The following is a 17,818-nucleotide window of genomic DNA, read 5'->3' as shown; positions in this document are numbered from 1 at the left end:
GGCCTGGGGCAAGTCGGCTTCCGACCTCAGTTTCCCCACTAGGTAGGTTGGTCGAGCCAGGAAAGATGCTAGCACAGGGGGCGTGCCTGCCCACCTAGCCCAGCCCTACGGGCGCCAGTGTGGGTGCAGGTTGGGGGTGGGGAAGAGCGGTTCCCCTCACCTACCCCTCCCACTTCCCTAAGAGCGCAAGGTGGGCGTCTGGCGCCCTCTGGCGGGCAGTCATCTTGGGGCGGACGGCTTGGAAGGCAGGTGAACTCCGGGAACAATTTCCTTTGGGGGTTGGCCCCAAACCACGCGGGCGGAAGCCTCTTTCTAGCAGGGGCCAGAGGCGTGAACCGAGGAAGACACCGTCGAGGAAGGGGTGGGGAAAGCTAGGACAGATCTAGTTGTGAGAAGCTGGGCCCATTGATAACTTCCACCCCACCCTTAAATTTGATTTGATTAAGCGCTCTCCAGCCATTAGCCACATATCTTCAGGCCACAAGCCAGGCAGTCTCATCAATCCTCCCACGCCCCTTGATTAAAACAACTATTTATTAAGCACTATGTGCAGGGTAACACGGGGGCTGCTGGCTGAGACCACCCAACCCTTCCCTCCCTGCAACAGTCCTTCGCAAAAGCCAGGCTAGTGGTCAGGAGAGGCAGGAGACCCCTGGAGCCCGTGTGCGGCAAGCAGGCATTGAAGCATGGCTAAGTGAGGGAGAGGGGTCCAACCAGCTGGGGTAGGATCTCTGGTAGGTTCCTCAGAGAGGGCTAGGCAGGACTCAGGATCTTCTTGCCCCACCCCCACCACATCCCCGGGAAGATTCTGAATTTCCAAGTTCTCAGTAAAGACCAAGTAAATTTTACTTCAGGGAGGAAATTGCCAACCTGGCAATTTTGTTAAGTGCCCCGTCCGTTCTCAGAGGATGCAAGGCAGGTCTGACCACCAGAGGGGAGCAGCGGCCGCTCGTGAGAGCTTACAAAAAAGCCTATAGCTGGGAAAAGGAGGTAAGCCCCCCCCCCCCCCAGTTCCACACTATTATGTGAAAGTCCCAAGCTTTAGGCAGCCGGTCAGAGAGCCACCTGCTAGGTCAAGCCCCCCCCCCCCCCAAACACACACAAATTTACAGCAACTCATTCATTCCTTTTTTACCACGCAAGTTTATTGAGAGGCAATTGTGTTCCTGCCTGGAGGGAGCTGTCTTAGGGGAAGCAGTCTCTTTAAGGGGTCTGGGAGATGTCAACGCTTTAGAGACCAGACCCCTGTAGGGCTCAGCGAAGGCTGAGCCTAAGCTTGGCAGTGTTGGGAGGGCAGACCAACGGGAGCAAGATGGGTACCCTGGACAAATGAACGGTGGCTGGAAAACCCCATCAGATTCTGCAGTGCCTGGGGAGTGAGGAGGGAGGCCAGACATGGTTGTCGAGGTAACCGGGGTTAGATCATGGAGGGCCTTGCTGCCAGGCTCAAGGGGCGGGGGGCGGGGAGGGGTGTGTCAGACAGGAGACTCCTGAACAGAACAGGAGCCCAGCCAAAGCCAGGCCCTCAAGCTCTCTCTGGTGACCAGGGAGGAGCTGGGATTGGCTGGTGAGGCAGGACTGGGGGTCATCTTTCCACAGTGGCAGCTTGAGGCTGGCAGGAAAGGACCAGGTTACTATCACTCGGGGAGACGGAGGCTGGAAGAAGCCTTTGAGTGAGGGGAAGACCACTTACCTTTGCAGCCAGCCCTGGACCTGACCCTGAATCAGGGCCCCTGAAGCCTGGGGAGAGACAGGAAGGGAAGGAGAGAAGGGGCTAGGGGCAGAATGCGCTTAGGAGGGTCATCCCACTCTGAGCAAACTGTCACCTGGGAGTTAATCACACCTCCTGACTTTCCTCAAAATCCTCAGACCTCGGTTTCTATTTTCTCCACCTGAGAAACAGGGCTACAGTCCCAACTGAGGCAGATCAAATGGCTTCCACAATACAGAGGGGCAGGGGGAGGAGGAGAGGAAGAGCGAGACTTCCCGGGCCAGCCTGCAGCAAGGCACAACAGCTGACACTGTCCCCAGACCGCCTGCCCACCCCCTGCCTGGCCAAGGGGCTGGCAGCACCCCAGCCCCATCCAGCCTGGAGTGTGTTTCAGCTGGACCCAGGTCCAGTGGTGGTGTAGGGGCTGGATCTGTACCTAAAAATACCCAGGAGCCAGGCCAGCTGCCGAGAGCTTCCTCAGAGGCAGCTGGGCCAGACCCGGCCAGCTGAGGAGCTGGGCAGGCGCACTCGCATGGGGGAACCCAGCTCCCTTACCTGTGACATGTTCTGAGGGGCCCAAGTCATTCACCTTCTATTCACCGGGAATTCCTGGAGAGGTTTAGGAGAGCAAGAAAGATTCTTTAAGTTGGTTCTTGCCATAGAGCTGATGGGCACAGAACAGAAGCTAGGGGAGCAGGCCGGCTGAGCTCAGGAGAGAATAAGGGCCAGATCCACTTGTCTTGTCAGGGCAAAGTCGGGCCAGCACAGGACAGGATGGGGAAGTTAATGACAATTCTTACAGCCTCCACTTCCCTGGCACTTCTGCACATCCTGAGAGTTCACCTCACACCCGAAGGGTCATCCACCCCAGATGAGGCAGAAAAAACTGAGCTATTCTTTGACGTCCCAGAGATGGGAGGTGGCCAGGAATGGCCTGGGAGCCCAGGACTCTGTCCAGGTCGCAGCACTTGGTGGCGCTGGTGGGGAGGTCACACTGGAACACAAAAAGCTCCCCTCACAAAGCCAGAATTAAAAACATCTCAAAAAGTCATCATCCACCTTCCTCCTCCAGGTTCACACGGGGAGCCCTCAGCTCCCAGTGGGGCGGGGACTTGCTGAGGTCACTGGCCAGTTGGAGATCGCGCTGGATCCAGGCAGCCTCCAAGATGGCGGGGTGCCTCTTTCCACAGTCCAGGCAGAGGCAGTCTCCACCCAGAGGGTCCAAAAGGTCGTATTCCAGGCTGGGGCTCCGGCGGATGGGCCGGAAGAGGAGGGACCCTAGTGTCCAGTAGCAAGGCAGGTCCAGCCACCTCCCAGCCTTGGGCCGCCTTTCCGCTGGCGTGGCCCTCTCCAGGCTGGTCCCACCGGATTGGCCCCAGGAGCAGCCCCGCCCCGAGCTCGCTTGGTGACCGGGGGCGGGGCCAACCTCTAAGCCCAGAGGAACTACAGCCAGAGGACAGACGGGCTGCTCAGTCTCTCCCTGCCCCCAGGAGGTGGCAGGGGTGGGGGTAGGGGACAAAGAAAGTAGAAAGAAGTAAAGAAGAAATGGTAGTGGGGAGGGGGTATGACTCTTACAGGTCACAGGGACACCGCACCCTTCTGAGAATCACACCCAGACCACAGTTTAGCACCTAATTGCTCCCTAATTGTTCCGAGGGCGGGACTGGAGGAGCTGGCTTCAGCCCTTCAGGCTGTGGCTGGGGGGCGAAGTTTAAGTCAATTATTTAATCATCCGACGCCCTTGGGATATAAAGACCCCTGTATCCGGGAGCCCTAAGGACTCTATCCAAAGGGATGCAGGACACCCTTAGGCAGCGAGCCAGTGTCGCGAGGATCAAGGGGGTTCAATGAGCAATTCAATGACAACCGAGTTTAAACCTCGTGTTTGGGGCCAGAGCGGAACAGGCCCATGGGATAAAAACGTGAGCCTCCTCAACTTCTACCAAGTGCTTCCCCCTCTCCCCTCACCCTGGACAGGGGGAAGGGGGCTCTGGTGCTAGGGACAGTGGAGTGAACCTCCTTTCCCCACCAAAGGACAAGATGGACCAAACCCAACTTATCTGGGACTGGAGACCCTCATGAGGCCAAGGGAAGGGGCCCAGAAAGAGCCAAGAGCACCATGCTGGTTACTTTCAAGCAGACAGCTGGCACGGGAGGGAGCCCGAAATAACCCAGACAGCTGGGGTGGGGGTGCCATGGCCACAGGCAAGAGGCTGAAGTCAGGACACCTGGAAGCCCATACTGGCTGCCAGTGGTGGCCTCGTGACCTTGGGTGAGTCACTTATCTCTGGGTTTGGGGGGAGTGACCCTAAATCATGACCCGACCATTGAACAGCCTGTGAAGCTGGGGGCAGGCCATTGCTCGGACTCCAACCACACGGAGGAAAAACGGAGCTGGCTCCCTGCCTACGGAAAGCCAGTCTTCCCCTTGGCCCTGAGGCAGTGCCACGTGCTTCAGGGGTAGGTCAGTGGGGGAGGAGCTCACAGCCGGCCCAGCCCCCACTCCTTGCAGCCAAAAGGGAATGGAGGCCAGCTAGTGTGAAGTCAGAACGTGAGGCCAAGCCCCCTTAGTCACACTTAATTCCCCCCATTCCCGTTTCCAGCAGGCTTTATTATCATTTCACACAGGAGACTCGCCCAAGGTCACCAGCACAGCCGCCTGACTTAAAGCCTCTCTTGACCGAGCGCCAAGATGCTCTCAAAATCTCCAGGTCAAGCCCTACCGGCTCCCCTAAAACCTCAGTTTAGCCTTACAGTGAGTGGGCAGGGCCGACCCCGAGGAAGCCAAACTTCAGCCCAGATGGGGGAGTGGTGCAGATCAGTGGCACCTGGGACCCAAATGGTTCATCAAAGTAATCCCTAACTAGAGACCGCATGGGGGAGGGGTCAGAGATCAAGGGCCACACCATCTCCAGCTGTGGAGCTTCCTGGAGACAGTGGGACACCAGGAGCCAGTCAGCTTGTATTAGGAGAGTAAGGAGAGTTGCCATTATTATGAAGCAAACGCCTCGGTTTCAAAAGCACTAGCTCACGTCCTCCTCACAACACCCTTAGGTGTTACCCAGCCCATGATATGCCCAAATTCGGGTGACCCCCAAGAACAAACCACCAGAGTCCAGAGTCAAAGCCAAGCGGCAAGGGCCGTTTATTGCAGGTTCGAACCCAGACCTCCGCGCACTCGTTGTCAGTGACGCTAAGAGGCCCCGAGCGAGGTTTTTACAGCCTTTTTATAGACAGGCACAAACAAGTTATGGGGAAGTTAGGGATCTTCCACGGTTACAGAGCTGTTATTGGTTGATATTTAAATTTGAACACTCAGCAAAACTTGACTGGTTCCCGCCTTTAGGTCAAACCACAACCTGGCACGCCCTGGCTGGTTCTGGGACCGGCGGGGGTCTTGTCTTTGCGGTTGTGGGTACCCCTGGTAACTTTTCTCTTAGTCTCTCATTCCCCCCTTTCTTTGGTGCCTTAAGAGCCAATCTTGGATCTTATGTGTTTGACTCAAATGTTTCATTAACAATAGGTTGGTATTGGGTTCTGAGGACCATCAGTTGAATAGTATTGACTCTTTCTTTGATAAAAGCTAACATTTTGTTTATGATACATGGCCCTATTGTGAGGAGAAGTAGCAAGCTTAGCAATGGCCCTAAGAGGGGGAGGAGGTATGGGAGGAAGCCGTTGAGTCCGAACCATAAAGGGTTGTCAGCTGATTCTTTCCGACGGCGGGCTAAATCTTGGAGTTGTTTGATTTTTGTTCTTACTATTCCTGACTTGTTAGCACAAAAGCAACATTTTTCTTGGAGGGCTAAACATATCCCACCTTGCTCTGCAGTTAACAGGTCTAGTCCCCTTCTATTCTGTAATACTACCTAGGCTAGGGAATCAAGTTGATCCTGTAAGTCTTGGATGGTTCCGGACAGGGCCTGTACATCTTCTATTAGCTGTCGCGAAAGTTGATGGTATGTGTGGACAGATACACCTAAGCCCGCCGATCCAGCTGTTACAGCTCCCGTTATTCCTAACCCTACTAATAGGGGGATGACTGCCACTGCTCTCTTGGCTCTCCCTGGTAGATAGTCTAAGCTAGGTATAGGCATCGGGGAATCCCCTGGAACCAGGTCTACATCCGGAAGGAGGGTTGCTGGGACGCAGACTCCTGTCCAATTTGGGGGTAAGTAAGTGTGAGCGAGATTGCCCCCACATATAAATACAGTGGTGTTGGAGCTACACAGTGAGGAGTTGATTACTGTATAGTTGGTACAGTTAGCAAAAGAGACTTCCCCTAAATCAATACTGTCGTTAGCGTCTGTGTGATTTTTAACAAGACATGAGATATTGAATACAATGAGAGATTGCATGGGGAAGGGGTCGACGGGGTTAAAGGGATGACAATCATCAGTGCTATCGAGGCTTAGGGTGGTAGGGATTGCTATAGGTCTGGGCTGCCCCTGAGGGAGACACAGCCAGCAGTCTTGGGCTAGAGTGGGGTTGGAGGCATTTAGGAGCGCAAAGGTAGCCTTAATTATATCCATAGTCTGAGGGTCCAGGTTGGAATGGCTATTTTCAGGCAGAATTAGTGGGTGGTAATTAAGTTGGGGATACATCCCCTGAAATATTTTTTTCAAGTTTCTTCCGGGTTTCAATTTGTCAGACCGTATCTTGGGGCCCACCCCCGTCTGAAACGTGTACCGGGGCTTTGGTATTCCAGCACACGAGTTCCTACTGTGCCCCGGCACCCTGCCTGCATATATTTATTTTCTCCCGTTACCGCGGCAGTCCTGGCACGCTGCAATGCTGCGATGAAGCAGGTTTTGTTATCCTGTCCTATACACTTCTAGACAGCAGTATAGCAAGCACTGTGCATGGAGTCTTGGTAAGTGCTACAGGGGCATCTAGAGCTAGGGGGGAGAGTTTTAGGTTTAGGAACACATTTCCATGATTGAGAGCCCCCCATTGCTCCATAATTCTGAACTAAATAGGCGGTTGTTCCTCCACAATCCTGTGTGTAGGTGTACCGCTCGGGTACTACTGGGGATTCAGATTTTCCCCCTCTACAGTCACATGGTTTTCCATATAAGTTATGTAGTATTGCCTCCTTAGCTGGAGGTTCGAGGCCTCCGTTCACAAAGGGGGTTTGTAAAATAAAAGAGGTTACAAAGAACAGAATGATTATCATGGCTATGGCTTGGGTGGTTTGCGGCACAGGGTGATTTTTAGGGGATTGTCCTTACTCCAGTTGATTGTCCAGGTTGTTCCTTTCGCTGGAGGTCCGATGAGGTCTGAGAATGGGTGTACAGGCTTGGCGTGGGTGCAATGAATCCAGGTGGCGATTCTGTCTACTTTGATGGCCGTAGGTGTTGTCAGGATGACCTGGAAGGGTCCTTTCCACCTGGGTTCCAGATTTTCCTGCCGATGACGTTTGACGAGGACCCAATCCCCTGGCCAGAATTGATGTGGAATAGGTGGGGGTCCAGTCTCATAGAGTTCCTTTAATTTGGGCCATACATCTTCATGGACCCTCTGCAAGGCTTGTAGGGAGAACCAGAATTCAAGACTATTATCGTTCTCAGCTTTGACGAGGTTATCTTTTAGGTTAGGGATGATAGGGGGTGGTCTACCATGCATTATTTCATAGGGTGTGAGTCCCAGTTTGTATGGGGAATTACGCACCCTGAACAGAGCGTAGGGGAGAAGGACCACCCAATTAACGCCAGTCTCCATGGTCAATTTGGTTAGGGTCTCCTTTAATGTTCTGTTCATTCTCTCTACCTGTCCTGAGCTTTGGGGTCGGTATGCACCATGTAATTTCCAATCAGCCCCAAGTATGGAAGCCAGTTCCTGACTTACCTTAGAGACAAATGCAGGTCCATTGTCTGACCCTATCATTACTGGAAAACCATACCTGGGCAGGATTTCTTCCAGGATCTTTTTGGCTACAATCTGCGCCATTTCATTCTTGGTTGGAAAGGCTTCAGTCCATCCTGAAAAGGTATCTACAAAAACTAGCAAATACTTATATCCATATTTTCCTGGTTTTACCTCAGTGAAATCTACTTCCCAATAGGTCCCCGGTCTGCTCCCTCTTTGTCTTACCCCTGTTGCCTGAGGATTGCTATTCGCATTGTTGAGTTGGCACAGTGTACATTTAGTGACTACTTGATCGACCTTATTGGAGACATTTCTGATTTTTAGTCCAGTCTGTCTCAGTAAGTCCAACATTCGCCGGGAACCTAAGTGGGTGCTGTGATGGATCCGCTCTAGAACCTGCCTAGATAAACCTAGTTTATCTGGGAGTATAATGCTGCTTTTGGAGTCTCTCCACCAGCCATCTTTGACTCGGGTCATAGGAAGTTTACTCATCCATTGAATATCGCTTTCTGAATACTCAGGGCTGGGGGGCAATTCCCAGGGTCCGGGGTCTGGCAGCTGTAGGGTCAGTAATTGCGCTGGGGGCCGAGCTATGTCTTTGGCAGTCCAATCGGCCAAATTGTTGCCCCGGGAAACTGGGTCGGTTGCCTTCTGGTGTCCTGGGCAATGCACAATCGCTAGCTTTTTGGGTTCCCATAAGGCTGCTAGCAGGGCTAGAATCTCTTCTTTATTTTTGATGTCTTTCCCTTCGGCTGTGAGGAGCCCCCGTTCTCTGTATATCGCCCCATGTACGTGAGCGGTGGCGAAGGCATATCTATCGGCTATCAGTGTACACGGTTAGCTTGCGGTCTCTTCCTAATTTTAGGGCCTGGGTTAAGGCTATTAGTTCAGCCTTTTGGGCCGAGGTTCCGGGGGGTAGGGCTTCTGCCCAAACCACCTCGGTTTCTGAAGTTACGGCCGCCCCCGCATACCTTTGTCCCTGGTGAACGGAGCTGCTTCCATCGGTGAACCAGATGGCGTCCGCATCCGATAACGGTTGGTCCTGCAAGTCCTCCCCCGTAAACTTGAGCCAGTATGTCGGCGCAGTCATGAAGTGAGGTTCCGATGTCTGGGTCTGGCAGCAGTGATGCTGGGTTCAGGGCCGTTGGGGGGGTGAAGATGACCCTGAGGGGGTTCAGCAGCAGTCCCTGGTAATGAGTGAGTCGGGCATTGCTCAACCATCGGTCAGGCGGCTGCTTGAGGATGCCCTCGATGGCATGCAGGGTGGTGACTTCTAGCTCTTGGCCCATGGTCAGCTTATCAGCGTCCTTTACCATTAGGGCAGTGGCTGCAATCACCCGGAGACAGGGTGGCCATCCGGCGGCCACTGGATCTAGCTTTTTAGACAGATAGGCTACTGGCCTGTGCCAAGGGCCTAAATGCTGGGTTAGCACCGCCTTAGCTATGCCTTGGTTTTCATCTACACATAGATGGAAGGGTTTGGAGACATCGGGGAGTCCCAGGGCAGGTGCTGATAGCAGAGCAGTTTTAATTCGTTGGAAGGCCTGTTTGGCTTCTTCCGTCCACTATAGGGCTGTTGGTCCTTTGTTGCCTGGTATAAAGGCTTTGCTAATTCAGCAAACCCTGGTATCCATAGTCTGCAGAACCCAGCCGACCCCAGGAATTCCCTCACCTGTCGTGGTGTCTGCGGTCTGGGAATACGAAGGACGGTCTCCTTCCGGGCATCCGTTAGCCAACGTTGCCCCCCTTTCAGTAAGTAACCCAGGTAAGTTACCTCTGACTTGTAGATCTGAGCCTTCTTTGATGAGGCGCGGTAGCCTAAGGTTCCCAGAGTTCGCAGGAGACCTTCAGTTCCCTGGATGCAGGCTTCGGGCGTCTCGGCAGCTATTAAGAGATCATCAACATACTGCAGGAGAGTTATATTAGGGTGTTGTTGTCTGTACTCACTTAAATCTTCGTGTAGAGCCTCGTCGAACAGGGTCGGAGAGTTTTTGAATCCTTGTGGCAGTCTGGTCCAAGTGAGTTGGCCATTTATGCCCCTGTCTGGATCTATCCACTCGAATGCAAATAGCTCCTGACTTTTAGGCGATAGTGGTAGGCTGAAAAAAGCATCTTTTAGATCCAGAACAGTATACCCTCGTTTTTCTGGGCTGAGGGCGCTCAAGAGAGTATAGGGGTTAGGAACGGTTGGATGTATGTCCATCACCCGCTTATTGACTTCTCTCAGGTCCTGCACTGGTCTGTATTCCCCGCTGTTGGGTTTGCGCACGGGCAGCAGGGGGGTATTCCATGCTGAGTGGCAGGTGCGTAGGACCCCGAGGTCAAGGAACCAGCGGATATGCGGTGTGATGCCATTTTTGGCTCGCACGGGCATAGGGTGTTAGCGCACGCGGACGGGGTCTGTCCCGGGCTTGACCTCTATAAATAGGGCTGGGCGATGTTTTGCTAGCCCCATACCACCCGTTTCTGCCCACGCGTCTGGGAAGCGTTGAAGCCAGGGCTCAGTGCCCTGATCCAGAGGAGTGGGTTTCTGATGGAGCCTGTATTCATCTTCTAGTCTCACAGTGAGTACAGATATGGGTTGGTTGTGAAAGTCAGTCACTGTGGGTCCTCCCGGTTGGAAATGAATTTGGGCCCCCATTTTGGTAAGCAAATCCCTCCCCAACAGGGGGCAGGGGCTGTCGGGAATGACCAGGAAGGAGTGGGTTACCTTCCCAGTTCCCAAGTCCACAGTCCTCTGAGTTGTCCAGGGGTACTTTTTTATTCCAGTGGCTCCTTGTACCCAGGAAGATTTTTCAGATACTTTTCCATGGGGCTTGACCAGAACTGAGTGCTGTGCCCCGGTATCAACTAGGAACTGGACCGGGGTCCCCTCCACTTGCAATGTTACCCTAGGTTCGGGGAGGGGATCCGAACCTCGTCCTCCCTATTCTGTATCTTGGGTAAACAGTATGGGGGCTGTTTTAGGCTGCCATTGTCCTTGGCTGGGGCGGGGTTGTTTCTTTTTGGGGCATTCTGGTGCCCAATGGCCTTTTTCTTTACAATAGGCGCACTGATCTTTATCTAAGTGCCACCTGGGAGGGCGTGTTGTTTGAGTGCCTTCTGGGGGTGGCTGTTCTTTCTGGACTATAGCGGCCAGGACTTTAGTCATTTTCTCTGTGGCCTTGATCTGTCTCTCTTCTGGAGCATCCCTGTTGTTGTAGACCCGTTGTGCTATACGGAGCAGATCCTGGATCTGTTTACCTTCTAAATCCTCTAGCCTTTGGAGTTTTTTCTTAATGTCAGGAGCTGCTTGATTTACAAAGGACATAACGACAGCAGCCTGGTTCTCAGGGACTTCTGGATCCATGGGGGGTAAACTGTCTAAAGGCTTCCATTAGTCTAAGTAAGCAGCTGGACTCTCTGTCTTTCCCTGTACGACCGAATATACCTTAGCCAAATTGGTGGGCTTGCGAGCTGCAGCCCGGAGACCCGCCATCAGAGTCTGGCGATAAATGAGTAGCCTTCCCCTACCTTCTGCCGTGTTGTAGTCCCATTCGTCCTGTGGAGGTCTGGTTAGGGGGAAAGCCGCATTAATGAGGTCAGGGTTAGATGTCGGCTGACCGTCGTCTCCAGGAACCAGCTTTCTTGCTTCTAATTGGATCCTCTCTCGCTCCTCTGTAGTGAACAGGATGCGGAGGAGCTGCTGACAGTCGTCCCAGGTGGGCTGGTGGGTGAACAGGACACTGTCTAAAAGAGCTATTAGGTCTTTAGGGTTATCAGAGAATCAAGCGTTCTGTGTTTTCCAGTTGTAAAGGTCACTGGAGGAAAAGGGCCAATACTGGAGTCGGGGGTTGCGTGTTTCATCTGGGGGTCCTATTTCCCGCAGGGGTAGGGCCACAGTGGAGTCGGGGAGGCGAGGGTTTGGCTCACGCTGAGTGCACCCGCGGGTTCGGCCGGCTGGCCCCTCGCGGTCAGTTTCGTTTTCAATGGGGCCCGGTGCAGCTATAGCCTCCCATCCTCCTGGTTCCGGCGCGGCTGCCGCTTCCCGTCCTCCCTGTTCCCCTGGGGGGGGGGGGGCAACTAGCGGGGCGGCTGGTGCTGGTAGGGTCTGGGGTACGAGGGGAGGGGGATGATAGGGTGGAGGGTCTAGGGATAGTAGGTCCTGACTATCAGGCAATATGGGATACAAGGGCGCGGATGGCATCTTTGGTTTTGGGGGATCTGCAGTCCGCATGGCAAGGACCTTACATGTTCCTGAGGACAGGAAGGGGGCCAACCAAGGGGGTGGATTTTCCACCAAATCTTGCCATACTAGAATGTAAGGGAATCTGATCCGGGTGTCCCTCGCGACCCGGTAGAAAAATCTTTGACTTCACCTTAGCAATTATAGGGAGGCAGAAAGTTCCTTCGGTTGGCCATCCAACGCCGAAGGTTGGCCATTCGGAGCGGCAGAGGGTTATTAATTTTCCCCTCCGGATGTCTAGACTCAAATTCTGTCCTCTGGTTCTAACATCCCTGAAGTTAGCAACAAGGAGAGAAAGAGGAGTGCTTTGAGATTGGCCCATCTGTATCCTGGAGGTGGAGAAAAGGATTAAAAGGAGAAACAGTAAAGTTATGAGGATTTCTGGCTGCACCAGGCCAGGTCACCTGTGAAAGAGAAGGGGTTCAACACTTAAAGGTTATAGAATAGAGAACATGAAACATAGGTCGCTAGCGCGTTTCGGGTGTCCGTAACCTGAACAGAAAAGCTCCAATGGGCCAAAATGGTGCCCCAGACGGGTGCCAGAGGACGTCTCCTACTGGTCCCGACTGACTGCCCTATAGCGCGTCCGCCAGGGCTGTGTCAGTCCCCGATACATATCCCACGCGGGAGAGAGCCAGAAACGAACAGACGATATACAGACAGAAACGGACAGAGCCGGCTCACTTACCGATCGGCTTCAGGGACGACCCGTTGACTTGGGGTCTGGAGGGCTTGGGGGTATCCCAGATGAGCCCCCAAATGATATGCCCAAATTCGGGTGACCCTCAAGAACAAACCACCAGAGTCCAGAGTCAAAGCCAAGCGGCAAGGGCCGTTTATTGCAGGTTCGAACCCAGACCTCCGCGCACTCGTTGTCAGTGACGCTAAGAGTGCCCGAGTGAGGTTTTTACAGCCTTTTTATAGACAGGCACAAACAAGTTATGGGGAAGTTAGGGATCTTCCACGGTTACAGAGCTGTTATTGGTTGATATTTAAATTTGAACACTCAGCAAAACTTGACTGGTTCCCGCCTTTAGGTCAAACCACAGCCGGGCATGCCCTGGCTGGTTCCAGTACGGGGAGGGGTGGGGGGGGGTCTTTTCTTTGCGGTTGTGGGTACCCCTGGTAATTTTTCTCTTAGTCTCTCACCCAAAGGCTCTCAAAACATATCCTCAGATTGCAGCATCGGCATCACCTGGGAACTTCGTAGAAATGCAAGGTCTCGGGCCCCACCTACCGAATCAGAAACTTGAGGACTGGGCCCCAGCAGTATGTTCTAATGAGCCACCTGTATGACTCCGGTGCACACTCTAGACTAGGGATCAGTGACCCAGCCCCATTGTGCAGATGGGGAAATGGGCTCAGAGACTCAGCAGCTCATGCAAAGTCACAGCACATAAATGGCTAGCCAGGTTTCAAATCCCAGTTTGTCTCATTTTAGAACCAGGACTCGGGGGGGGGGGGGGGGGCTGGGGGGGGTGCAGAAAATCGTGGGAATTCCCAAGAAGGGGGAGAAGAGTCCAGAAGCCTCTTTCTCGGAGGAAGCTGGCCCAGATCTCAGGTACTTGTGTTCACCTCTGTAGCAGCCAGACATCAGAGGGGAAGAGACCAGCTCACGGTCACCCCACACGCCCCCACTAGGGCCGGAAGGGAGGGCCAGAGCAGGGCTGAGCTTCCTGGCAACAGGAAGAGGCATCCTTCTACCTTTCAGAAGAGGCATCCATGGCCCTACCCCGCCCACCCCAAAACACACAACTGGGAAATACTTGCAAGTTCAGCCTCTCCTATGCTGCTCAACACTGCAGAGAATTGCACGCCCCAAACTCTTGACAACAGAAGCTGACAGGCGGGGATGGATGGACCAAGCAGGCCCAGCAGGCAGCCGGTTTCACACACAACAGTCCCACACATCTGTGGGGGGGAGGGGCTGCAGAACCAGCCTAGCGGGTTTGGGGTGCCCGCCCTCCCTGGGCTCCAGGCCCAAGCCCCCCAAATCTTCCTCTCAGACTGGGAAAAGACTCACACCTACCTTAGAGTATTGTCAGAGTGAAATTAGGCCTGATCCTGCTGTCCAAAGGAGAATGGTTCACTCTGGGGATACCTGGCCGTCGCCCTTTCTCCAGCCAAGAGCCTGGCGGGGGGGGGGAAAAGTCGGATGGTTTCTCAGGGTGTTGATAGCCACAAACCGGGTAGGGTCTCCTTGAGGGAAAGGGAGCCTTACAAAAGCCCCCCTTTCCCATCTGCCCAGGGGGCCCTCACTCTGGGAAGGATGGGGGTGGGGGGCGGCTGAGTCACGAAGGTTCAGCCAGGGCGACTAGCAGCAGGAGGCGACTCATCTGCATTTCCAAAGGCCCGCCCCGTCCACGTCCCCGCCCCGTCCACGTCCCCTCCCCGAGAATGGGCCGGAGATGTGAGGGCTTACCCTGGAGCCCTCCGCCTCAGGGGATCCCGGGGAAGGCCCGCTCGGCTTTCCCAGGCCACAATCCTCCCTCACCCCCACCCCCCCCACCCGGCCTCTAGAGCTCAGGGTTGGGGGGTGTGCCCTGCACGACTAGATCAGTGGCTTCCGTGAAGGCCTCGAGCCCAAAGTGGGGACAAAGTGGGGGAGGGAGCTACCCCTCGGGCTCAGCTGTTATGGGCGTTGAGAGCCAGACAAGGTCGCCGAGGCCCGGGTAGGCAGCGGGGGTCGGCCTAGGATCAGGGTCGGGCCTCGAGGGAGGCTTCCGCCGCCTCCGGGGGCGCCGGGCGGTGTCAGGGGAAGCCTCGAGGCCCCGACCGTCCCCGTGGCCCTTTGCTACTGGCTCCCGCTCCCCGGGCTCGGAACGAGGTCTCCTCGTGCCCCCCACCCCTCCCCGGAGTCGGGCGCGGGGTCCGGGGCGGCTGCGGAGCCCGCGCTCGTCGTCGAGGCCTCCCCCGGCCAGGGGCGTCCACGCGGGCGGCGGCCTGAAACGCGGGCGGCGGCGCGCCGGCCTCCCCTCCCCCCCGGCCCTGCCGCCTCCTTCCCTCCTCCCGCCTGGCGCGCAGCAGCCGCCACCGCCCGAGCCGCGGGCGGCGCGCGAAATGGCGCCCGTCTGGCCGCCTCGCCCGGCGGAGGCGACAGTGGGAGCCGGGGCGCGTGACACCCCCAGGCCCACGGCCCCCGCAACAGTCTCCGCGACCACCCTCCGGCGTGGGGCGCTGTGCCCTGGCGGGTTCTCGGGGCCCGCCCGGCGAGGGGCCGCCGTCAGCCCCGGGCCCCCAACGACAACCGGGGAAGGAGGGAGGAAGGAGGAGGAGGGCGGCCGCCATTAGCCACCCGCAGCCCGGCCCGCCCGCCGGCCGACCCCGGCCCTGGCCCCGGCCTGCGGCTCTGCTCTGAACCTGAAAATAAAACTCGTGTTTGGGAGGGAGGAGCGAGCGCGGTCGGGAGAACAGGCAGCGCTTGGTGGCAGGCGGGAGAGATGCTGCGTCATGGTGCCAACATGGACGCCGGCCTTTTGTCCTTTTTTTGCTTAGGAAGCGCAGGCCCGCCCAGGAGCCCCGAAAAGCCGGCTTCAGAGTGCGAGCCCGACAATCAAAAGAGAGAGAGGCCCTAGGCCGAGTGGGGAGCTTTCCTTGTTTGTCGAGCCCCCCCAATCTCCAAAACACTTCAACTTTCTCCTCCCCAGGAAGGCTCAGACCTAGAAAAGCGAAGGGGATGAACGCAGGCGGCTCCGTGGATGCCCGAGCTCGCTGGGGAGACCCTCCCCACGCCTCCGGGGCAGAAGGGGCAAAAAGGTCTGAGGAGTCCTCGTCCCCCCACCCCTCCCCATCTGGCTGCCAAACATAAAGCTCCAGAAACCTCCCTTCAGCTCCCAAACATCTGCAGCCCTTGGCCTGCTAGAAAAAAGATTTCCTCGAAGGGGCAAAAGGCACTTTTTTTTTTTTTTTTTTTTTTTTTTAAACTTACCGGCTCTGCCCGGTGCCATGGAGTCTGGAAGATCAAGCTGGGCGGAGGTTTTGGACGTGTTATGTAAAAAAAATATCTTTTGGCGGGGGAGGGGGGGGGATTGTTTAGTTAGGATTATTGGGGGAATGGTGGTGTCTTTCTTGTTGTTACCTTTTTGTAAGTTACACTCTCATGGCATTTTCTGCTCCTTCCACTTCTGCAAACTTTCCAGGGTTGGGTTGGCAAAAGGCGGCTTCGCTGAGGACTGTTTACTGCTCTGGATATAGCAATGGTGTGATCGTCATTAAGAGACAAAAGGCGAAAATACACAGTCAAATCAAACAAAAGGCAAAAGACGCACGGCCATCCCAACCACCATAGAAAATACCCGCGAGTTAACGTTGGTGTTTGGCTCGAACCAGCTAGGACTTGTTTTCCAGTTTTAATCTAGTTTCCTGTGACGGCTTTAGACTCTGTACACAAAGAGAAGGTCTTCCTTTCCCTCGTCCACCCCCCTACCAAGACGAGAAAAACAGAGCTGTTTTTCTTCAAATAGATCGATTTTCAAAGAACGTGTACATGTTACTGGGAAGAAAGCTGACTAGCATTTATTGCTTTAAACATTTTCAAAAGCTTAAAGCTAAAAAACCTTAGCTTTATAAAAGCAAAATCGTCTAAAAGCATTTTAACTGGCTTATATTAGACAAGAGCGACAAAGACATACATGCAGATGAAGGTTCAGAAAATTAAGGACATCTCAGCAACATTAACATGAAAACTGCACTGCGTAAGGACAGAATGGATTGGGTACTTACAACGTAAAAGGTTTTTTAAAAGCTTAAAAGTAACAACTGCTTACAATTTTTTGTTGCTGCCATTTCGCTAGTCCTAAAACTATACATTTAAAACATTACCTTGTTAAAAAGAGAGCAGAAGGAGTTAATAAGATGGCCAGGTTTAAGTGTTTAATAGAGGAAACTATATATATTTAAAAATTTATTGTTCAGTCAAGAGAATACAGATTAAGACAGCTCCAAGCTCCCCCCACCCACCCAAGAAAAAAAAGAGGAAAAAAATTAAATATGTCATTTACTTAGGTTTTTTGGAATTCAAAATTGTTAACTGCTGACATTAATGGTGTGCTATGACCTAGTTATACAAGACAAAGATGGATTCCAAGTCATAAGGAAAAATCCAGATCTTTTTAAAAAGTCTTCTTCATTCTTCCAATTGTGAGTCCTTTAGCCTGTTGACAAATGTTAAACACAACACTGAGGCGTCCTGAACTGGATGGTGGAGTCAAAGGAAAAGCATTCCCCATTTGCAACAAAGGAAAAACCCACTTGGCCATTTAATTCCATTGCAGAAAAATGGCTCCCCTCATCTGTTGGCCTCTCCTTGGTGTCTGATGAACGATGTTTTGAGATCAGCGTCTAATAACTCAAGCCCTATAGAAGCCGCGCGCTGATTGGCTGCCGCGCCCTGCCGCCCTGCTCCAGCCAATTACCTACCCACGGCCAAATTACAAACCCCGAAAAGAGCCCCAATATGAAATACACCACCACGAAGCCCCAGAAAGGCGGCTCCTTCGCCTCGGCCGCCCGAGAGGACAGGCAGAGGGGGCTGCAAATGCGTCCTCGCGGAGCCCGGGAGCCTCGGAGTTGAACTCACAAAATGGAAGCCGCGCGCTGATTGGGCGCCGCCACTCCCGGACCTTTAATAAAGAAAGGGGAAGGAAAAGATAAATGCAAAAAAGGGGGACTCTCTCCTCCGTTGGTGGCTGGAGGAAGAAGGGGGGGGGGTGGAGAGAGAAGCATGTGTTTAGGACAATTACAGGGCGCTCCTCTCCAAAAATAAAAACAGAGCAAAAAGCTTCTATCACCCAGGTCCAGGCGAGGGCTACATCCTCCCAGGAATGTGAATGCTAATTTGGTTAAAATCCTGGTTTCCCCTCCCTAGCTCAGCACCACGGGGGAGGGGGTCTCGGGGCAGAAGGAGGAAGCCGGAGCGAAGATACCTCGATTGCAACTCGTCTCGAGTCGTCTTGCCTCCCCCCACGGTTCCCAGCATCTAAACACACAATCATACACACACACCCCTCAAAAAA

At 54.2% G+C, this 17,818-nt stretch overlaps 1 protein-coding gene and 1 long non-coding RNA gene across 2 annotated transcripts; both read right to left on the bottom strand.

The window, feature by feature from the left end:
- Positions 1–1,123: 1,123 nt before the first annotated feature.
- On the bottom strand, positions 1,124–3,058 carry LOC125149042 (uncharacterized). Its single transcript, XR_007145789.1, has 2 exons — positions 2,267–3,058; positions 1,124–1,740 (listed from the first exon to the last, which is right to left on the bottom strand). It is a non-coding gene; the product is annotated as an uncharacterized LOC125149042 (long non-coding RNA).
- A 4,852-nt stretch (positions 3,059–7,910) lies between these two features.
- LOC125149331 (uncharacterized) lies at positions 7,911–15,092 on the bottom strand. The gene is made up of 5 exons (XM_047828209.1): positions 14,723–15,092; positions 12,493–12,718; positions 11,938–12,076; positions 11,093–11,285; positions 7,911–9,463 (listed from the first exon to the last, which is right to left on the bottom strand). The coding sequence occupies exons 1-5, from the start codon at positions 15,090–15,092 to the stop codon at positions 9,039–9,041; spliced, it is 1,353 nt and encodes a 450-aa protein (XP_047684165.1). The 3' UTR covers positions 7,911–9,038.
- Between the last annotated feature and the right edge of the window lie 2,726 nt (positions 15,093–17,818).

Source organism: Prionailurus viverrinus, chromosome D3 (genome assembly GCF_022837055.1).
Source record: "Prionailurus viverrinus isolate Anna chromosome D3, UM_Priviv_1.0, whole genome shotgun sequence".
In the NCBI taxonomy this organism is placed as follows: Eukaryota; Metazoa; Chordata; class Mammalia; order Carnivora; family Felidae; genus Prionailurus; species Prionailurus viverrinus.
The sequence above is the reverse complement of the archived record's forward strand: the minus strand, read 5'-3'. Positions and strand labels throughout refer to the sequence as shown.

Coding starts and splice junctions, on each gene's coding strand:
- LOC125149331 (XM_047828209.1), bottom strand. CDS start 15,092: ATGGCGGCCGCCCTCCTCCTCCTTCCTCCCTCCTTCCCCGGTTGTCGT. Junction 12,077..12,492: donor GTCGTCCCTGAAGCCGATCG/GTAAGTGAGCCG, acceptor TGCTAACTTCAG/GGATGTTAGAACCAGAGGAC. Junction 9,464..11,092: donor GGACTACAACACGGCAGAAG/GTAGGGGAAGGC, acceptor ATCTCTTAATAG/CTGCCGAGACGCCCGAAGCC.